This window comes from Lissotriton helveticus, chromosome 7, assembly GCF_964261635.1.
Source record: "Lissotriton helveticus chromosome 7, aLisHel1.1, whole genome shotgun sequence".
NCBI classification, from domain to species: Eukaryota; Metazoa; Chordata; class Amphibia; order Caudata; family Salamandridae; genus Lissotriton; species Lissotriton helveticus.
The window spans coordinates 1,717,442,454-1,717,465,760 of NC_136068.1; the positions used below are offsets into that span (position 1 = coordinate 1,717,442,454).

General features: G+C 48.8%; 1 protein-coding gene and 1 pseudogene across 1 annotated transcript in view; both read left to right on the forward strand.

Moving 5' to 3' along the window:
• RBM42 (RNA binding motif protein 42) overlaps positions 1-23,307 on the forward strand; it is a 180,994-nt gene that overhangs the window by 43,377 nt on the left and 114,310 nt on the right. Inside the window, exons 4-7 of the mRNA XM_078655417.1 lie at positions 21,030-21,155; positions 21,684-22,147; positions 22,757-22,900; positions 23,011-23,118. Of these exons, the coding sequence (XP_078511543.1) occupies positions 21,030-21,155; positions 21,684-22,147; positions 22,757-22,900; positions 23,011-23,118 (842 nt within the window). The remainder of the gene's footprint in view (positions 1-21,029; positions 21,156-21,683; positions 22,148-22,756; positions 22,901-23,010; positions 23,119-23,307) is intronic.
• LOC144767425 (nucleolar complex protein 2 homolog pseudogene) lies at positions 9,255-10,462 on the forward strand (annotated as a pseudogene).

The following is a 23,307-nucleotide window of genomic DNA, read 5'->3' on the forward strand; positions in this document are numbered from 1 at the left end:
ATGATGTAATACTATCATAAAATGTGCTGCACTAAGTCACATAATTTGCCTTTTCTGACCGCATAATATATTCGGTGCTGTCGCATAATTTGGCCCTCCCCTGCCGCATAATTCCAGAGGCACTGCCTATAAGTAAATAATCTCTTCTGGGACATTATGCACAGAGAGAATACTTAAGGTCCCAAATGCAACCTCTCTCTACCAGACAATGTTTTGTGGCACAAGTAGATGTTTTGCTAACATATGCGGCAACCTTGCTCTGAGTTCGCTGAGCGTCCCTCGATGCCTGATTTCTATATCCACTCTCATTTAATTTGACCTGCCTCCTTACTATAACATCTTATCTATCTATGGTGGAGGAACAGAAGAGGCCTTGTTACCATTGAAAAGACGTGTCTTGCAGATTAAGAATTAATGGCTTGCCCAAGATCACACAGTGTGATTCCGTGAACGAGCCAGATCGTGTATTTGCACAGTTGACAGCAAATCTTCTTCCTAACCGTGACGCGTGTATGATGGTCTCTACAGATCCTTGTCAGTCGCTGTTATCGCTGGATTGACGTGCGTGTTTCCGTGTAATTGTTTGTCCTTTGGCGGCTGCAGGTCATGTTCATAGCACTGCAGGATTCTGGAATCGCTTACTATGAGTTTAGCACTTTTTGTTGGAATTACGTCCGATTTGAATTGCGAATTCGTGGGGAAACGAACATGCGTAATTCATGTAAAATTGAATTGGTTACAATTGGATGGAGTTTGTAATTCAGCTGTAGATTGCTGCAGCTGAATTACAAACTGTACAATTTAAACTGTACAATGTGCTTTGTTTTTGCCATTGCACATTTTATAGAGCGCTGCGCGTCTCGTTTCAGTTACTTCAGAGGACTGCGTCCAACTAGTTTATATAACGCGAAGGTGACCCGGAGGTATCGTTACTTCGAACAACCGCCTAACTTAGCCCTCCTGTCATGTTTATTACTGTTAATACACCTTCGTCAATAAAATGATAATGTAGAAACAACGTTCAGCGTTTAGCTATGGATAGTCTTGTAGATGTACCAAAAATATGAACGAAAAGAAGAACAAGCATTACCCCTTCCTCCAGCGCTTCCGCCTCTTTCTCAATAACCAGCGCTGAGGGGCGCTCAGCCAAAGGCGCTCTAGCAGGGCGGAGTCCCGGAGGCGGCCGAAGGGCAGGGACTACGAATCCTGCGCAGCCGCCGTCTTGACCAGCTCGTGCACCGCAGGTCCTGCCGGAGCAGCAGAAAGTTAGCAGGCTGGAAGTTGTCAGCCTGTCCCTGCTCTGGAGCCCCTAGCCGCGTTGCACCCGCCCGCCCATCCATCGGGAGCCGAGCAGAAGGAGCCCACAAGAAAACAGGGATTCCAGTAAGAAAAGAGCCCGGTGAGGTAAGGGGGGGAGGGGTGTGTGCCTGCGTGTGTGTGCCTGCCGTGTGTGTGTGTGCCTGCCGTGTGTGTGTGCGCTTGCCGTGTGTGTGCTTGCCGGGTGTGTGTGCCTGCGTGTGTGTGCCTGCTGCGTGTGTGTGCATGCGCGTGTCTGTGTGTGTGTGTGTGTGTGTATGCACGTGTGTGTGAGCACGTTAACCGAAAGCGAAAGCGCGCCCACACAGCAAGCAGCCAGCAGCAAAAGCGCGCTCACACAGGCAAATCTGAGACACCAGAAGCACGTGGCCGAACGCTGTATCAGATTCCCAGGAGAAGGACGACTATAGTTGTCGAGCTGGACAATGCTTCGCATTGTACCTCCAGCTCGACCTAAAAAATGTATCTTATTAACTAGTGATACATATTTGAAATGTTCGAGCAATTAATTTATTAGCTATTTAATTATTGTGTTAAAAAAATAAAGCCTGAAATCTTACAGACTTCCATTTCACATGCTTTGCAGAACGTGATTATCACACCATTCACTCTACAAAATCCTCTAACTTCAGTCACAGAAAGAAAAGTAATTGTAGGAAGACAAAATGGCTTTTGACCTCTCTCTGAAAGCCAAGCAAATGTGACAAGATAACAAGATTCAAAGGCAACTTTATTGCTCATTCACTATTTATGATCAAGCAGAACCCATGTTGTCAGCTCTCCAGAATGGGCAAGTAGGCTCTAACCAGCATAAGCATAGCCAATAGGTCTCGGACGCCTTTTGGACCTTAAGTCTTTAGTCATGCAACACGTTAATTTTGAGTTCTATTGTATTGTAATTGCATTTATATAGGGCTTACTACCCCTGATAAGGCGTCAAAGCGCTTTTTCAGCGAGTAGTACGCTACTCCAGACCCCAAAAAGGATTAGTGGTGAATTAGTATAGTGAAATATGAGATTAATTTGAGCTGTGAAGTATAGTGGAGGGATAGAAGAGGAAAAGGTTTGCTATCATATAGCTCTTGCTATTGCTGACAAGGTGTTGAAGCACTTTTCTGCAAGTAGCATGCTACTTCGGAACAAGAAAAATATTAGTGGTGACTTAGTCTAGGTAAACATGAAATTTATTTGAGTGGAGGACAGGTTAGTCTGTTATTTCGATTTAAAAGAATAGTGGAGAGATGGATGAGGCAAGAGTTTGCATTTATATAGCGCTAGCTCCCCTGATAAGGTGTTGTAGCACTTTTCGGTGAGTAGCAGGCTACTCTGGAACTCAAACAGGATTAGTGGTGAATTCGTGTAGGGAAATATGAATTAATTTGAGTAGTGGACTAACTAGTTTATTTGGATTGTAAAATGAATAGTGTAGTGATAGACGAAGGAAGGGTCTAGAATTTTTAGTTTGTAGCAGTAGGAGGGGATTTGGGGTGAGTAAAGGGGAGGAGAGTATCTCAGTTTACAGCCACTTCAATCTGTGCGTTTATAGCATCAAAACAAACCACAGCATTAGAGAAATGGTGCAGGACCGAAATAAGATATCCAACGATAGATGACATTATGTAGCCAGTACTGAACATTAGCCCTTAAGCAAAAGAATCTGACTAGCCAGAACACGTCGCAGACCAAGCTCGACAGCATCCTACGCACCTGTTTCATCAGCACACAAGAATATACCACCAGGGATCCTGCTTTGTGGCAGCAACAGAACAGCCCACCAGAGAGCGACATAAAAGTACATACAAAAATAGACTACTTTCTAAAAAAAAAAAAATAATAATCATCTGCCACGAGGAGGGGCCCTGGAGAACAACCTGAAATAAAGTCCATCTGCTGGTGCAACCAAACATACCTAATAGGTTCTGCTGTACTAGAAACAATGCGATCGCGCTCTACGGGGCACAAAGAACATCCTGCCACAGGTTGACGACCAGAGGAGGCTCTATACAAGTATTACATCCTCCTCTTAGCTAAAACTCTGCACAACGACATCTGTGCTGAGAATAATATTTGAATAGCAGTAAAATGTGCCAACACACCCTACACTGAGCCCACATGCAAGAAAGCACGGTGCTTTGCCCGATTACCCTCCTACCCAAGTGGGCAAGTGGATAGCACGCGCTCACCAGAGGAAAGGGCTTCACAGCCACAGGTAAACTTAGAGGACAGAACAGGACCCAAATTGCATATTAACCAACAATGCCGTAATGCCCAGTGTCACGAGCGAGCCTCAATGTCTTGGAGACTTCTTCGTAACAAATGACTGCTGATTTATTGTTACCTTTCGCCGTTGATATTGTTATTATATTCCCACGTTTTGACATGTGCTGTCGTCGTACTGGAACTGTTTCTGTGCAGAGGGCAAAATGATATATTTGCTGTCCAGAGGGTACCCCTAAAGTATCCTCTCACCCACAGTAAAAGGTATATCCTGTCGGCCATGGGCTTCAAACAAAATGCACCCACACCCCCATGTAAATGGCAATTACATTTATGCTATAAAAAGTTGGTGACAGCCGACTGTAAACTTGATTTTTTTATAACCAACACACCCTCACTTGGAAATCCCAGTGAGTGCCCCTTACCCGGTCCACCCTGCTCTTGTACTGCATCCTCAGTATGTGTGCCCCAACACTTGCTACAGCTAGACTGTTTTCAGGCACCCGTCTGAGATGATAGGGGACTGTGGTCAGTGTGAAGGCTCCTTCCCACCTGGGGTACCCTGGGAGCGCAAGCACGCATCAGAAGCTGAGCTCGGGTTTTTTCGCAGTGCAGACCACACGCATCAGAAGCTGAGCTCGGGTTGTTTCGCAGTGCAGACCGCACGCATCAGAAGCTGAGCTCGGGTTGTTTCGCAGTGCAGACCGCACGCATCAGAAGCTGAGCTCGGGTTTTTTCGCAGTGCAGACCGCACGCATCAGAAGCTGAGCTCGGGTTGTTTCGCAGTGCAGACCGCACGCATCAGAAGCTGAGCTCGGGTTGTTTCGCAGTGCAGACCGCACGCATCAGAAGCTGAGCTCGGGTTTTTTCGCAGTGCAGACCGCACGCATCAGAAGCTGAGCTCGGGTTGTTTCGCAGTGCAGACCGCACGCATCAGAAGCTGAGCTCGGGTTGTTTCGCAGTGCAGACCGCACGCATCAGAAGCTGAGCTCGGGTTTTTTCGCAGTGCAGACCGCACGCATCAGAAGCTGAGCTCGGGTTGTTTCGCAGTGCAGACCGCACGCATCAGAAGCTGAGCTCGGGTTTTTTCGCAGTGCAGACCGCACGCATCAGAAGCTGAGCTCGGGTTGTTTCGCAGTGCAGACCGCACGCATCAGAAGCTGAGCTCGGGTTTTTTCGCAGTGCAGACCGCACGCATCAGAAGCTGAGCTCGGGTTGTTTCGCAGTGCAGACCGCACGCATCAGAAGCTGAGCTCGGGTTGTTTCGCAGTGCAGACCGCACGCATCAGAAGCTGAGCTCGGGTTTTTTCGCAGTGCAGACCGCACGCATCAGAAGCTGAGCTCGGGTTGTTTCGCAGTGCAGACCGCACGCATCAGAAGCTGAGCTCGGGTTGTTTCGCAGTGCAGACCGCACGCATCAGAAGCTGAGCTCGGGTTTTTTCGCAGTGCAGACCGCACGCATCAGAAGCTGAGCTCGGGTTTTTTCGCAGTGCAGACCGCACGCATCAGAAGCTGAGCTCGGGTTTTTTCGCAGTGCAGACCGCACGCATCAGAAGCTGAGCTCTGGTTTTTTCGCAGTGCAGACCGCACGCATCAGAAGCTGAGCTCGGGTTGTTTCGCAGTGCAGACCGCACGCATCAGAAGCTGAGCTCGGGTTGTTTCGCAGTGCAGACCGCACGCATCAGAAGCTGAGCTCGGGTTGTTTCGCAGTGCAGACCGCACGCATCAGAAGCTGAGCTCGGGTTGTTTCGCAGTGCAGACCGCACGCATCAGAAGCTGAGCTCTGGTTGTTTCGCAGTGCAGACCGCACGCATCAGAAGCTGAGCTCGGGTTTTGCACAGTGCAGACCGCACATACGCTGCTGGAGACACTGCATGGGACACTATAAATTGCTTTCAATAGTGGGGAGGGGGGGCTGCAGAAGGGCGCTATGATGAGAAAAGAAAAGCACTTGGCCACCATGCTAAAAGCAGTGCAGTGTGCCTTTCTATTATCAACATGGCACTCGTGAAAGAAAAGTGCGGCCATGAGTCTTTCTATCATCATGATTCATCAGCGTGGCATCTGCTTCACGGCCGCCACACTTTAGGAAACATGAAGTGCGGTGCCGCGAATCGGGCGGGGTGCTGATAAATTAAATGCGTGCGACCTGAAGTGGGCGCAGCATTATAACAAGTGTTGGTGCAGCAACGGAGAACAAACAGAGTGTGAAACAAACAAGGACAAACCCCTTTGTCGTCGCTTTCCCTGTTCTGACCGGCCCGAGCCTTCTCTGCAGTTACCACTCCGATCTGTAGATGGCAAGCTTCTTGAGCTGCTGAAGGGTGTGAACATCTAGAAGGGCAGCCGTTAAAATAAGCAGCGCCGTTTGCCGGCCGGCGGCGAGCAGAGGGTAGTGTGGAAAAGTAGTGCAATTTAAGAAAACATGTGACTCATATTGAAAGAATCTGTGTAGCGGGGTCAGTCGCCAGGGCATGAACAAAATAACCTCAAGCGGGACAAATGTGTACTATACACCAACAAAAACAAATAAATTAGTAAAGGCAGACCAAACAATCTATGAAAAGCGGTGGGCGTGTTCCATTTTCCCAGACTGAATACAGCATGCCTTCCAGTGCAGCACATGCGGGCTGCCTCTAGGCTCGACCTAAAAATAGCTCATCTGAATCTGGCTTGCCATAGCAAGTGTTTTTTTCCAGCCCTGCCGCCTGGATTGTCCATATTGGATGGAGCAGGACCAAAACTGATTTCCATAGGCCTAGTCTCTGTATGGAGCGATAAAGAAGTCAGAAAAATGATAGACTGGAATTTGGCATCATTTTATCTGAGCTTTGTCGACTGTGCTGTTGTGACAGTCCAATAATAGGCCCGAACAAATGGTGAACCTCTGTTTCCTGGAGTTCTTCCTCTTTCCAATGTTGTATCTTTATTTACAAGCAGTATGGCCAGCATTGCAATAGTTTGGCACAACTTGTTCTACAGCACCTGCAACAATCCAATTGGAGGTTGTTCAGTTGCACCACCCCATCCTCTGGCTACTCTAGACTCTTGACTCATGATCGTTACATTTACATTTTTAGGGACTATTTCTATTACACGTGGTCTTGGTTCATTCACTGACCAAGGTCTGGTAGGGCTCTATGGATGAATTCCCACCTTCTTTCATGGAAGCTCACATAGTTTTTAGTACTTTTGCAACTCTGTCTCTATTTCTTTCTGACCTCCAGCCCCTTCTCCTTTAGGTCTTGCATATCTTCCCAACACCCACCTCATCGCTCCATCTAGACTGTTTGCCTTGCTCTGTTTTTTCTGTTTCTCCACTTGTAAGTTCTTCTCTCTGATTTAAATGTCTGCCTCTGAGCTGTTGCATCATGGCAGACATCTGCTAATTTGCTGCAAGTAGTACTGGTAGTTGTACTGTAGTGCCTAGTATTGGTTCCCACACTAGCACGTCTGAGGTAATTTTGTGTATTTGAACGAGAGTTGTAAAGCCATAGAGTGTGTATTGCAAAGTATCTGCCAATGCCCCAGATTAAAAAAATCAAGGGACGATTCTCTGGTTGAGGGGGATTGGGTTCTTCTCTCACTTCTTCCCATCGTGTAACTTCAGTGAAACCTCCCTGTTCTGTAGGCATGCACGCTATTTCTCTAGTGAACACGCATTATCCAGGGCCGACAGGAGAGAAAACCCTCCCTCTCATTCTCCCATCACCCCTAATAAGACCTTGCTTCCTGACTCCTCATGTATAACTCCTTTTCTGTGGACCTCTCTTTCCATATCCATACCAGTGTCTGTGTTGGAAATCCCTAGTTTCATGGTTTAAATTCACATTGGGGTGTGCAGACACCTGTCAAACGTTCCCGAGGGGTCACATAAATTTAGACGTAGTCAGGATGCTGATGTTAACATATTCAGTGCAGATGGAAGCACACCTTGGCCAGTGAATGATATGGAGCTTATCATACAGCTTGATCTAACATGGTTAATTCCACTGTTGTGGACTACCAGGACCTTGACCCGCATAGAATCCTAGGGTAGTATATGGATTTTCAGAGTCTTGGCTTGAGACATGCACTTGGAGTTACATTGATACTTTGATGCTGATACAGAGCTGGCTATTTTGTCTCCTGATTTATAAATGAGTTACACTCCAGAATAAATCCAAGACCAAATTTAGACAACATGTATTTTTATATAAAGTTAATTGCAATATGTTTCTTTAGGTCCGCGTCGAAAATTGACTTGCTAGGCGGCTAAGGTCCAGAGAACCAGCAGCAGTTAGTCTTTACATGCCCTCAAGCATCCGAGTGCCCCCCCTACACCAAAGCGGTGGATGCACCTAGAAACAGGCAGCAGAGACGGGCTTGGGGTAAAGACAGAGAGCGCTCAATGGGGTTTGTGAGGAACCTGGGAGCAAGGAAGCCCTGTCTCTTCTCTGGAACCCAGGCTGGGGCGCCTGGGTGTAGAATGATTAGGTCAGCTGGGCTTGGTTGTCACGGCTGCTCACATTGTTGGTCTCGCCGGTTGAGGGGACAAAAACAGGACAGCTGGGCCACTCTTGAAGTAGGTCTCTGCGGAGCCGGTGTCCCTTCATGGCTTCTCAATTTTGGAATCGTTGGAATCCGGATTGGACTCAAACAGACTTTGATTGCTGCAAGGGGTCCTGTACCCCTGGTATTGTTGCTGCGCGTCTCCGGTTCGTCCTGGCATCTTCTCATTTGGTGGGGAGATGGGTTTAACTTCCTGAAGTATGACGACCTCTTCCTGGGTGGCTGCTACATCGTTGTGACCAGGGAGCGGCAGAATGGTGGACCGTACTGTGCTGTTTGGTGCTTGCAAGCTACAGAGGAGTAGCTCCTCTATTCCAAGGGAGATTGCTGCAATTTGCAAAGTGCTGGCAGTCCACCTGGCTTCTTTTCAGATGCGCAGCAGCAGGACAAGTCGGTTTGTTGTGATGGTCGGGACAAGTGCAGGCAGGGTTTGTCACCAAAAAGACAGCTAGTTCTCCCTTCTTCTTTGTCCTCTTGTGTCTGTCGAATAGGAGTTCTTGGTGTCTGGATTGCCAACTAAATACTCAATTTAGGGGCATTAAGGGGAGTGTAAGGTAGTAGCCAACGGGCTACTTACCTTTGGGGTACCTACATCTCCTGTGGGGAGTGGGCCTAACACTGACCCAGTGTATCTAATTTCACCAAAGACTAAGATGGTGGATTTCTACTTTACGTGTTGACAGGTCGCCTACCTTAGTGTTGTAACTAGTGTGATTGTGAACACTCCTCCTGACCTATTTTCCCGCCTGTCCTGTTGTCAGCTAGACCCTGGGCATTTACCCTGTCTGGGGAAAACTGAGGTCGCGTATCAAAGGAAACAGGGGTCTCTGAAGTCTCCTGCCTTGTTATCTAATTAGCTAGCCATCCTGCTTAGAGGAGGTAACAATACCTCCAGCCAACTCATGCATTGTTTCTGCCTTCAGAGAGCATGGTTTCTCACCTGCAGGCGGGGTCAGAAACCTGTCTGTGGTGGCAAGCTGATCTACACCTCTAAGGTGCCCTTTGGGTGCATGTCTTAAGTCCATACTGATGCCAGTAGTGGATTTATAAAGACAAGGTGTTTGATACCAAATGCCATATGTTTCTATGAAGCCATCAAGTAGCTTGGGAACTCATGTTGGCCAGTGCCCAGTACTTGTACTTAAGATAGTTTCAGCAGGAAAACAAGCATGGCGGCACCAGGCAGCAAGAGGAAACTAGTTGACCTAAGCGTGGATGAGTTTCTGACCACTGGGTTGACTGTGAAGCTGACGGGGAGTATGAGTAAGACGAGGGCCCGGCTATCACCACGAACATTGAGAATGCAGAGAAAAATGTGCTAGCACTCAAGAAAAAGAAGAAAACTGTAAAAACGGTGGAAAAAAAGCTGAAGCCCAAAGGTCGAGCATCTGAACACAAGGACCAGCTGTCCTGCCTCCGAGAGAAGGATCCAGAGTTTTACAAGTTCCTCGAGGACATCGACCGCACACTACTGAACTTCGATGATTCTGACAGTTCAGATGAGAAGAGCGGTGCACACAGGCTTCCTGACCAATTGGAGGAAGCTAACGATGATGATGATGACGACGACGAAGATGAATCTGCCGCCCCCAAAAGCAGAAAAGGCTGAACTTGTAGTAGTAACCCTTAAAATGGTGGATAGCTGGTAAGAAGCAGCAAAGCATGATATCCAACCGAAACTGTTTCATGAGATCGCCCAGGCCTTTAAAGCAGCCGTGGCAACAACCGTGGGTAGCAACGAGGGCAGGAACCTTCAAAGTTTAGGGTTGCTGACAGTGCAGTGTTCAACGCTTTTGTGTCCTACTGCATACGGAACCTGTTTGTGCTGCTGGAGAAGAAGCTGCAGCTGAAACCGGCCGAGGGGAAGACCAAGATGGTGGCACCGTCTAGCAGCCCGCTATGGGGACGGTTGCGGCTGCACGTCAAGATGTATCTGAGCTCTGTGGTTCAGCTGCTGTCCTGCATGACAGAAGCATCAGTCGGAGCAGCTGTTCTCCAGCATGTGAATGCAACAGTCCCATATTACCTGTGCTTCCCAAAGCAGACCTGAATGCTACTGAATCAATCAATCACCCCCTGGAGCACGGGGGAGGAAACAATCCGGGTGATCGCCTTCCTGATCCGGAACAAGATCTGCCGGCAGAAGCAGCAGCTGTGCTTGAACCTAGTGCTAAAGGTTGACACCTCCCGCTCGTTGCTTCCGGCCATCGCCAGCATTCGACTTGGAAACCAAATAATAGCACTGGTTAGTGCTCGCGAGACCTGGGACACTGGTCTTCCCTCAGGATCCCTGATCTTGACATCTGCTGCCCACGACGCGCTAACCGCAGTAGCGGTGAGGCGATTTTCACAATTATTTTTAACTTTAACTGCTTAACCGCGTCTGCAATTCCGCCACAGTGCAGCGGTTTGATTGAGTGGGAGAGGGCTGCGTCGGCCAACGGGCGTAGCGAAGGGGTTAATTCAACTTGGATGCCTGACCCAAAAATGACAACTCCTAGAGGCCAATTGCACCGAGCGCTGTCTGCTGACCGGCGAGCGCCCGGGAGTCCGGGGATGGGGTTCTGCCTCCAACGCGCTGACCGCAGTTGCGGCAAGGCGCCCTTCACTAAATCTTAATCCATCTTAAAATAAACTGAGTGGGAGGAGATCCTGAGGAGCCCTGCCTGATCCTAAAATGGCGGCTATCTCTTCTTCATGAGGCCACATCAGTTAAGGGTCTTCCCCTAACTACTGTGAAGAGACAACAGCAGCTTCAGATGGGTCCCAGGATCTGTCCCACTACCACCCGGGATAATCACAGAAGTGGGGACACGTTGAGACAATCATTTCATTCTCAACCTATTTATTTGAAATGGCAACAACAGCTCAGTCCTCCAGGGAAGTCCTCGTTTAGCGTCACAAGCTACTGAGTGGGATACTAGAGGCCCCCCTGTCTGATCCTATTATGGTGTCGGTCTGTCCCCTTGACAGCTATAATGGAGAATTACTCTCCTCCTCTGGAGGGAAGCAGACACTGACTCTGGCCTCAAGCTGCTCTATTACACAACAAACACCCCCCTTAGAGTGAAAGACTAAAATGGGAACCAGCTGTTTTTAACTCCAAGGTCCGAATCCCTTGCCTGACCCCAAGATGGCTGCCACAAGATCCCTACCACATCGTGCTGCTCCTCTGAGAAAAAAACGGACTTCGACCAGACCTCAAACACATCCCCATCCGGCCTACCCTTCAGAATACCGAATCTGTAACCTACCTCTGACCGCGCAGACCTAGCTTTTTGGCCGATGCCCGGTGGAGCTACTAGATAGCTATAGAGGAGATGGACTTTGGACTACCCCTTCGGCCGTCACCTACCCAGCCGGACATTGGTCAAACCTTACTTGGTCTCTCCATCGTACTCTCCCACCTACCCATTCACTCCACCCACTTTCTCCTTTATGCTCCATTTATCCCTACTCTTTGCTCTGTAACTGTTTTCTCATTAAGACCTAGCCGCTAGACTGATGCCCGATGGAGCTACCTGATAGCTATAGAGGAGATGGGCTGTGGACTCCCCTCCTACACCTTTACCCCACTCCCTTTCCCTTCTAAGTTCCATTTATTTCGTCTTCTGACGCTCTTGAAATGTTTTCTTGTAATTGATGTAATTTGTAACTGATGTAATTTTTTGGAACATTATGTAAAGCGCTCTGATACCTCGGGGTCTAGCCAGCGCTATCCAAAACTCAAATAAATAAATGGCTTCCATGTTTACTTGTGCTATCTGGTAATTGAACAAGGCCGCGCAGGAGCTTATCTGCTCATGTTATATGACCACACATGTGACATAATGCACCCTACCATAGGGCTGTAAGGACTGCTTTAGGGATGGCTTGCATATATTGCAGGCAATGTCTTGGAACATGGCACACATGGTGTGTGCCATGTTGTGTTTTAACTTTTGTCTGCACCCTTTTAGACAGCCTCTAATGGCAGTCTGTAAGAGTTTGGTAGTGGGTCCCTTTGGGTGGCACAACACATGCTGCTGCCCTTAGTGACCCCCTTTAGTACCCACGCCCTAGGTACCAGTTGTACCATTGACTAGGGGCTTGCAGGGGTGTAACGGGTCTTGCCAATTGTGGAACAATTGCATGTCTCCTTGTTTTTGGGAAAGAACACCGGTTAGCAGGATCCCATGCACTCCAGTCAAAGTTGCATAAAAGACGAGGCAAACCATGGGGATGACCATGCCAAAAAGAGGCACTTTCCTACAGACCGACCCCAATATTCATGCTATATTTCACATTAAAGAAGGTGCAATGCCACCAATGTGGAAGGTACTACTGTAAATGAACAATTAAGTAAATAGAAGCATAGTGCGACCATGATGTTTCTTACTCAACATACCATGGCCACTTCCAGTGCTTAAACCTTAATTATCAATCCCCGAGTTATTTTTGTGCACCAATGTAGTTGGATCCCTGGTCTTTGATCCTCAATATATTTAGCTTTTTGATGCACCAGATCACTGGGTGGTGTTCAACATTGCACTACCTGTTCCTGTTGAGTTTTTACTCCTCTTCATTCTTATTTTTATCACATTTTCACAATGTAGTAGATCATCTAATACATCACAAATGAAAGCCTTTTTCCATTCTTCTTTGGTTAAAAGTTATATCTGAAAGAGACACGTTAGTGATAGATTCCTTACCTTAGAATATCCCCAGGCGTCAGACTGAATCCGGAAAGTTTTTCGTCAGCAATCCGGAATGTTTTTCGTCAGCAATACCCCTGCGCGTCAGTAGATGGCGTCGTGCGGCTCCGTGTCGGTCGCTGGCATCGTAAGCGCCGAGATGACATCACGGAGACTACTTAGGCCCCACACATGCGCGCTGACATCAGCAAGCCCAAATCTAAGGTGCAAGAAAGTAACAACAAAGCTGAGCCGCCATTTCCTAGAAAAGAATCATACCACTAATGACATGAAGTGGACTGTCATTGAAACCATTGATGGTGCAAGGAATATACAAAATAGACTGTTCGAAAAAGAACAGCGTTGGGTGTACCATCTGGGGACAAATATCAATGGGCTCAACGACGATATCCCCTGGAACACAGTCCTAACATGAACTCCATAACTCCAGTAGGCTGTTAGACATCACACAGAACTGATCTGTTTTAAACATGCAACATTCAACATGTTTTTCAAAAAAACTCTGTGCACTTTAACATCTTGTCCACAGATCAATCCATGTATAGAATCCCAATCCTTTTGAAAGTATGTGTTTTAAAAGTATGTGTTTTTTTCGCTCTGTCCCTCTGCAAAATAAATTTTTTACCCATTGGTTCATAGCAGTACCAATTTCCTGAAAGTAAAGGAAAAACGAGCAAATCCCTCGTTCTATTTTCCGACAAACAACAATTACCCATGGTTCTCATAACAACCATTAGCGTGTAAACACCTCCCTCAGGCTTAGCGCAGGGATAGGCTTTTCAATCCAAGCCTCGGTCTGATTACAAACGCGCTCCGCCCAAGTGGGCGTGTGCGCCCCAAGCCTCGTTTCCAGCGTGACACGCCCAACCCGAACCCAGCGAGGCACGCCCAACCCGGAATCGAGCGCGTAAACAAAGCGCTCTTAAACGCATTCACCGGCCCCGCTCTCCATCGTCGGGGTCCGGTCTAGAGGGTTCTAACAGGTTGCCAAGCGGGCTGTGAGCGCTGAGGGCGTGAGTCTGCACCCACAGCGGAACGATTACTACGATTAACAAAAGCTAAGTGCCTGTGTGTTGTATGGGTTATGCTGACATTTTTATTCCGTTTTTCTTAGGATGTGCCAAGCGCGCTCCAACCCCCCTCCCGAGACCCATGGTGCAAGTAGCGCCCAATTTTAAAGTGAGATGTTCTCCATATTTCACCATCTTGTGGGGGTCACCGACCATTTGGTCAAATTGATCCCTTCTCATGGAGAGTTCACATCGCGTTTTTATCTCCTTCACTACAAACAGTAGTTTTTAACCACCTCTAGCACTTCACCTCCTAGCAAGTACTTATATCCCTAAGGGCTACTTGGATGGTGCATAAGTTATCTGTTATTGTGTGCACACATAGGTTTGCCACCATCTTAGGAGCACTATGATAAGTCTACGCTGGCATATACTAATTGTATGTATGTCTATATCTGTTTGTCTGTATGTCTTTTCTTACAGGTGCTGATACACCCCTAATTTGGGTTTTTTGGATTGAGCAAATTGCTCTCCCAATTTTTAAGCACTTTTTTCACTTTTCCTTTTCACTTTCACGCCCCCAGGTTAGGGTGGACTATTAGAGTGTCCATACCGCCGGGGTTATAGTCCTGAAGAATGCCATGGTGAATATATACCACACTGAAGGCAGAAACATGTTGACTGATTAATTTTAATAAATTTGTGGTATTTAGCTGAATTTAAACAAAATCCTAATAACCTTGGCTTTTAAATTCAGACACATATACCACTCACACGTGTCTTAGGGATCACTCATTAAAGTTTTTTTGATACCCTGTTAGTCACTTTTAATTTGAGAATTTTCACAACACTTCCTCCCCACACAACCAGCTCCGCAGTCTTTCTGGCGTCGTAGCACACCGAAGAGACACTCGGTCTCTTCGGTGGGGCCCGATGATGAAGCATGACACTGACTAGGTCGGTGTGTGAGGGCTCTCATACTCAAATAGAGTGACTGTGATCCCACTCAACTAGAGTGACTGTGATCAATACTATCCACTTATCCTTTTGCTCCACATTTCTGGTAGTCGTGTACTTGACCAGATTAGACCTCTCTCTTTTTTTGTTGTTAAACCATGGGGATGACCATGCCAAAAAGAGGCACTTTCCTACAGACCGACCCCAATATTCATGCTATATTTCACATTAAAGAAGGTGCAATGCCACCAATGTGGAAGGTACTACTGTAAATGAACAATTAAGTAAATAGAAGCATAGTGCGACCATGATGTTTCTTACTCAACATACCATGGCCACTTCCAGTGCTTAAACCTTAATTATCAATCCCCGAGTTATTTTTGTGCACCAATGTAGTTGGATCCCTGGTCTTTGATCCTCAATATATTTAGCTTTTTGATGCACCAGATCACTGGGTGGTGTTCAACATTGCACTACCTGTTCCTGTTGAGTTTTTACTCCTCTTCATTCTTATTTTTATCACATTTTCACAATGTAGTAGATCATCTAATACATCACAAATGAAAGCCTTTTTCCATTCTTCTTTGGTTAAAAGTTATATCTGAAAGAGAAACGTTAGTGATAGATTCCTTACCTTAGAATATCCCCAGGCGTCAGACTGAATCCGGAAAGTTTTTCGTCAGCAATCCGGAATGTTTTTCGTCAGCAATACCCCTGCGCGTCAGTAGATGGCGTCGTGCGGCTCCGTGTCGGTCGCTGGCATCGTAAGCGCCGAGATGACATCACGGAGACTACTTAGGCCCCACACATGCGCGCTGACATCAGCAAGCCCAAATCCGGTTACTTTTTGACTAACTTTTTTGAGACTTTTGTCTCTACTTCTTTGAGTATTTGACTCCTGGTGCCACGTAGGGATGCCTGGGTTTAAATTCTGCGGGGACTGTCGCTGTACCCTGTCAGTGGCCGACCCCCATGGCGTCTGTCTGTCTGTACTGTGGAGCGTGACCATGACTCCTGGTCATGTTCTGAATGTCTGGCCATGGCTTCAAAGGCTTTGCGGGAGCGCTCCCGAAAGCTGCTGGAGGCCAGGCAGTCGTCTCCGTGCCATTCGAGGTCCAGGGGTCACTCGAGGGACTGACCGAGGAGCCATCATCATCGTTCCTCGGGGTCAAAGTCTGCACCCTCGGAAACGGGTAAGAGACGTCACAAGAAAAAGTTGAAGAAGCGTGTTCGCTCTCCGACGTCCCCCGACGGTCTCCGGACGCGAAGAAGGGGGCCAGGGATCCTTCCCCTGCGGCTCCGTTGGAGCCTGGGAGTCCCGCGGCCTACCCACCTTATCCGGGTCCGTCGGCAACTCTGGCCCAGGTGCCAGAGTTTCTTGCCGCCATGGACCGCCTGTTCAGGCATAGACCTCCCGCTGGCGCGCCTTCGGGCACCGCCGTCCCTTTTGAGGGCCCTTGCCTGCCTCTGACGCTGCAAGCTCCTCCGCCACTGTCTCTGCCCCAGCGCTCCCTGCAGCTCCTTTCCCGGTGCAGCTGTGTGTTCTTATTGTTCCACCGATGCACTTATCCGAATTCCTGGGTAATTTTGCTCCTGTTTGGGACCCTAATTGGGACATTGATCCGGACCGGCGCCTTTCCCGGGGCCGTTGGAGCACTTGTTTTCCCCTGTGCCTCCCTCGCCGCTCCTGCCTGTACCACGGACTGTGGAGCAGGGGGATGACTGGGAGGGGTCGGAAGACCCTCTTGCACGGCAGTGTGAGTCTGACAATGAGTGGGTGGAAGACTCAGAGGACGTAGGCTGCCTTGACCTCTCCTCCGAGCCTGGTTTTATGTCTCCTCCCGCTAGATGGAGGAGGGCGCCACGTATACTATGGTGCTCCGTAGAGCAGCGGAGGCCCTTGACCTTGATCTGCCTACTGTCACTCACAAGACCAACCTCCTTACTTGGGTGCTTCAGCCAGCGGCAGGTTCTATTGAACCTCTGCTCCCGTTTAATGAGGCCTTGACGGATGTTTTGATAGGCACTGGGTCTAGGCCAGCCACGGGTTCCTGTGGATAAGAACGTGGCCGGCCTTTCTGACAAAATCCTCCCACTCAGGAGATCCTGGTCATTCAGGCCTCCACTTCTCAGAGTGCGTTCCCTACCGCCCCGACAGATAAGGAATCAAAAAGCTGGAGCAGTGTGGCAAGAGGCTATTCTCCTCTGCCAGCTTGGGGCTGCGGTCAGTCAACACCGCATGCCTTTTGGGCCGCTACTCTCGCGCTGTGTGGGAGACAGTGGCGCAGACACTTCCCCAGTGTTCGGAGGAGGTTCTGGCTGTACTTTCCACCACATGCCCGGCCACGTCTACCTTTCGTTCCTTTCGTGGCCACGGAAGAACGCCCCTGCCCACTAGTTCAGTTAGAAGCCTGCGCAGAACCAAACTCAGCGCTGCCGTGGGCGAGGAGGCTGCCGTGGCGGCACAGGTGGGCAGTGTGCGGGTCAGTCTTCTTCCGCTCCCACAGCATCCGCCTTAAAGCCTTCATAGTCTGAGCTTTGGGGTGCACCCCACGCCAGTGGGGGGCAGGATTTGTCACCACCTCCCCCACTGGCGTTCTGTCACTTCTGACAGATGGGTGCTGCAACTCGTCCGGAGGGGTTACTCCCTCCCCTTCGAGTCTACCCCCCCAGCCATGCCACCTCAGTTCCACCGCATGCCGGGGGATCACTTTGCGCTTCTCCACCAGGAAGTAATGGCCCTTTTGGCCCAGGGGGGCATTGAGCGCGTTCTGGGCCAGAAGTAGGACGTGGTTGTTATTCCCATTACTTTCTGGTCCCCAAGAAGGACAAAGGGGGCTTGCGCCCCATCTTGGACCTCAGGAACATCAATCGCTTCCTCCAGAAGGAGAAGTTCAAGCTGTTGACTCTGGCTCAGGTCTTGGCTGCCCTCGACCCTGGAGACTGGATGGTAGCTTTGGACTTGCAGGATGCATATTTTCACATCCCTGTCCTGCCGGCCCACCAACGTTACCTGCGGTCCACGGTAGGCCACGAGCATTTTCAGGTTGCCGTGCTCCCCTTAGGCCTTACAAGCGCCCCTCGGGTGTTCACGAAAGTGATGGCGGTGGTCGCAGCTCACCTGCGCAGGTCAGGGGTGTCGGTCTCCCCCTACCTCGATGACTGGTTGTTGAAGGCGGGCTCGCCCCAAGCAGTTGTCACCCAGCTTCAGACTACGGCCGACCTCCTGCATTTGCAGGGGTTCTCCATCAACGTACCAAAGTCGCACCTGAGTCCCTCTCAGAAGCTCCCCTTCAACAGAGCGGTTCTGGATTCGACACAGTTTCGGGTTTATCCTCCCGAGCAGCGAGTCCAGGATATTCAGGCTGTGATTCCGATCTTTCAACCTCTATCCCGGTTTTCAGTCCGGATGATCCTCTGGCTACTGGGCCTGATGGCCTCCTGCATCCTGCTTGTGCAACATGACAGATGGCATATTCGGGCTCTACAGCGGGACCTGAAGTTCCGGTGGGCGCAGCATCAGGGCAACCTGTCCGATCATGTTCGGATCTCGGAGGGCTCTGCACGACAATTGCAGTGGTGGCTCGCGAATCGCGATTGGGTCAATGGCAGATCTCTCTCCCTCCCCCCAACCGCAGCACACAGTAGTGACGGATGTGTCCCTCCTGGGATGGGGAGGGCACTTGAGAGAGGCGGAGATCAGAGGCCTCTGGTCTCCGGCTGAGTCCCATCTCCATATCAACCTTTTGGAGCTTGGGGCGACCCGACTTGCACTGAAAGCATTCCTTCCCTCTATCCGGGAAAGTGTGGTGCAGGTGTTCACGGACAACACCACCGCCATGTGGTATTGCAACAAAGTGGGCGGGGTGGGGTCCTGGACCCTATGTCAGGAGGCTCTGCGGCTCTGGATATGGCTGGAACATCAAGGCATTACATTGGTTCTCTGAACGCCAGGGCGGACGAACTCGGGCGCCGGTGCTTGATGGATCACGAATGGCGTCTGACCTCGGACGTGGTGCAAGGTCTCTTTAAGCAGTGGGGAGAGCCTTGGTTAGATCTATTCGCCACCGGCGAGAACGCGCAATGTCATCAGTTCTGCGCGTTGGAATTTCCAAAGCGACACACACTTGGCGACGCTCTTCGTCGTGAGTGGAGTTGCGGTCTATTGTACGCATTTCCGCCTACACCACTTCTGCCCAGAGTGCTGAAGAAGATTCGGCGCGACGGCCCATGCCATTCTTGTGGCTCTGGATTGGGAACGAAGATACTGGTATCCCGAGCTACTCAGCATGGCGATCGATCCCCCAATCCGACTGCCTCTTCGGGAGGATCTTCTGTCATAGCAGCAGGGGACGGTCCTCCACCGGAACCTGTCCAGCCTCCACCTCTATGCGTGGAGACTGAGCGGCAACAGATGACCGCTTTCGATCTTCCTCCCAAAGTCTGTGATATCATTCTGGCAGCCAGGCGTCCCTCCACTAAAATGGTATACGCCTGCAGGTGGAACAAGTTTGTGGGATGGTGCACAGCAAAGTCTGTGGATCCCATTTCTGCCCCTCTTTCCGAAGTCCTTCTGTTGCTTCTTTCTTTGGCCCAGCAGGGCTCTGCTCTGGGCACTCTCAAAGGTTATCTTTCGGCCATCTCCGTCTTTCTACAGCTACTAGAGCAGCCTTCTCTTTTCAAGTCTCCGGTTGTTAACCGTTTCCTGAAAGGCATTACACACACGTTTCCTCCCGTGCCATTCATTATGCCTCAATGGGACTTAAACCTTGTTTTGACATATCTGATGTGGTCTCCCTTCGAGCCCCTTCATAACTGGCCTTTGCGTCTTCTCACTCTCAAGACGGCTTTCCTGGTAGCTATCACCTCTGCTAAAAGAGTGAGTGAGCTCCAGGCTCTTTCTTCCAAGCCTCCTTTCCTTGCTGTTCATCCGGACAAGGTGGTTTTAAGGACCTGCCCTTCGTTCTTGCCAACAGTTGTCACGCCCTTCCACATCGGGCAGACCATCACTTTGCCCACCTTCTTTCCGCCTCCGCATCCTTCAAAAGAGGAAGAGAGGCTCCACCGTCTGGACCCAAAAGGTGCACGCTCGTTCTATTTGAAACGCATACAACAGTTCTGGGTGGATGACCATCTCTTTGTTGCCTACGTGGGTGCCAAAAAAGGTTGGGCCGGGCACAAACGGACCATCTCTCGGTGGGTTATTCTGTGCATCAAAGCATATTACTCATTGGCTAAGAAGGCGCCTCCTCTGGGGCTGCGTGACCATTCTACCAGGGCGACTGCAGACGCTACTGCCTTGGGACACTGCGTTCCCTTGCAGGACATTTGTCAGGCAGCTACGTGGGCTTCGCTGCACACGTTTACCAAGCATTACTGCTTTGACAGTCCAGTCCGGAGAGACTGCTTCATTGGCCGTTCTGTTCTCCGTGACTTTCTGGTGTAATCTTGTTCGCAGACCCACCACCGGGGTTGGCATTGCTGGGGTATCTATTCTAAGGTAAGTAATATATCACTAACTTGTCTCTTTCAGATGCACAAGGTACTACTTGTGAAACGATATATCTGTAAGAGACATTAGTTAGTGATAGATTCCTTACGGCCCCCACCCATCCTCCCCGTTCTGCGAACTGATTTCTAGGATTGTCATCCCTTTTAGGCCCCTAATTTCATTGCACCAGTGGTGGCGCCTAAGTAGTCTCCATGACGTCATCTCGGCGCTTACGACGCCAGCGACTGACGCAGAGCTTCACAACGCCACCTACCGACACACAGGGGTACTGCTGACGAAAAACTTTCCGGATCCCTTATGACGCCTGGGGATATTCTAAGGCAAGGAATCTATCACTAACTAATGTCTCTTACTGATATAACGTTACACAAGTAGTAACTTGTGCTTTATGTATTGTCCATTGACAATTCTGTTGATTTGTTTGTTCTATATTAAAAGGTAGTCATTTGTGGTTTTCCCATCCCAATGCATTGTAAGCAATTCTGTAATTCTTTTCAAGGTGCCAAATTTCTTTCATTTTGATGAGGAGCTTTTTCATTGCCCAAGCAAGTTCACCCCACTGGTGCCCAGTCTGCGCTGATTGAAGATTGCCACTGTACTGTGGCTGGGACAACTGCAGGACTATACATGCATAGCTTATCTACTTGTTTGTGTTCTAAGCCAAAGTTTTATATGCAAATAGACTTTATGTAATATCTTGATAGTTCTAGAAGGATGTTCTCTTTTCTGCAACTGTGTAAGTAGTAATGGAAAATTTTGTTTTCTTTGCAGCAGGCCCACCTCCAAGGCCTCCCAGTCTCAGACCATCCTTCGTCCCACATGTTTTGCAGCGACCTGTGGAGCAGCAACCTTCAATCATGAGACCTTCGTTTGTGCCACATGTCCTCCAACGACCAGGTTGCTTTCCATTTTGACTACTTGTTCTTTTCTTTGAGTGCTTGTGATTTTGTCCTTCCCTTCTTCAGTGCTCCTTTTCCAAATCAACATTGGTTAGTTCCTTCCTCAGTTGATTTAAGACATTTTTAGGTATCTCTCTCTCGCTCTTCTGTTTCCTCCCACCTTTTCGCTTCCACTCCTCATCTCACTTTATCCAGTGTCATCATTTCTTGTTGAGCTTTATTTCCACCCTTAGTACAATTTCTTTCCAGAACCCCCTCTCCCACCTCGCGTCCCTTTCTTATCCTCCACTAGAAAGCGGTTAGTGAATGTGTTTCTAATTACACCATTTTTTCCTGACCGTCTTTGTAGTTCTCGCTAACCTTTGACACCTCTTTATTTTCTCCATTATGATGTATGTGAGTTGGAGTTATTCATCTGGTTTAATGTGCATTCTCTGTCCTCTTTTGTCCCTTGCGTCTCTGTGTCTCATGTAAGTCTTTTTTAGAGAACATTTGCATTAATGGTTCTCTTTATCTATTATTCTAGTTGGACCCCGGCATCCTGGGATGCGCCATCCTCTTCCTCATCCACACCAATTACAACATCAACACCCTCTTCCTCCACCCCCACATCAGCTTCCTCAGCATCCTCATCCACACCAGCATATGCATCCTCATCAAAACCATTACCCTCCACAGCATGCAATGGGACATCCAATGCAGCATCCAATGCAGCTTCAAATGCAGCATCCAATGCAGCATCCCCACCAGCTTCCCCAACAGCATCCACACCAGCTCCCTCCCCAGCATCTCCACCCGCTTCCTCACCAGCTCCCTCACCAGCAACATCCACATCAGCTTTCTCATCCACAGCCTCTGATGTCCCATGCAATACCAGGCCCACCACCACCCCCACCACCCCCACCTCCTCCGTTGATGATGACCCATACAATGCCCAGGCCTCCTGGCCCACAAATGGGTCCCATGGGCCCCATGCGACCAGTCCCACCGGTACGTCGAAATACATTTCTCTTTCATTTTGTTCTATAAATTGTATCAGTAGTTTTGGGGGTGTTTCAGTGTTATCTCTTGAAAAGGTGTTTAACATGTGTTGCCCCCTCAATCTGGGCAATGGAAAAATCTGCTTGGCACATCCGGTCACATGAGGTCAGTGTAATTGGCAGAGTGTGTCTGGATTTTACTAGCAATAAGACACGATCGTAATTGGGGAGGAAGGTAGACTAGCCATGCACAGGTATGGAGCAAAGGTAGAAATGGAGAGGTGTATAATTCCCCATTATGTTTGAGACAGTCAAAGATGTTATGCATGTTACCACATTGTCTATTGCACATATATAAAAGAGCCCTGGCAGTATGCTTGTGAACACCTTCGCACAGATGAGAGCTGTTATAGGATAAGGATTCTCAAATCTCAGATCAACAACAAGAGTATTGGAAAAGGAGAGATTGTTAGTCTCTTAGCTCTAATTCGAGATTGTCATATGACGCGATGTGTGCCTGGCAAATCTTCCTGGTCCCACCAAGGAAAGAGTGATATGCCTTCCTGTGTAAAAATGACTTTGTTTGACTACTTGCTGTTTGTTTTATTTACTTCCATAGGTTGGCCCTGGCAATGCTGTTGGTCCAGTGGCTCCAATGGTTCCACCTACGAGGGCTGTAATTCAAGCAGCACCAAAAATGAACCAGACAGTGATCCAGGCAGCTCCCACTGTGTATTCTGCTCCTGTGCCGAAAAAGCTGGAGGTAAGGATTGTGTTTATTCTAGTCATGAAGATTATTGTAAGATGTAAAGCATTGGCCTTAAAAAAAGTGTAAAACCTTCATGCTAATAAATCTTTGTCTCTCTTTTTAAGGAAGAGATTCCTGAGCCCCAGCCTATTCCAGAAGAAAAGGAAATCCCTGTTACAGAAGACATGGTGATTGGGCCCATTCTTGTAGAAGTGGACCCTGTACAGCCCGAGGTAAGAATCCATGTAATCATGTGGGTGTGATCGTCTCTGTTATGATGGATGGAAATGAGATCGAGAAGTGTCTCCTTGCTTGTTTTAGCATGTATCCTTTGTCTTTAGTTGTGCCTAAGTTTCTTAGCATGTTTGTAAATTTGACCTTTATTTTTAGGGGTGGGCGGCAAACTCTGCTCCACTGACCGA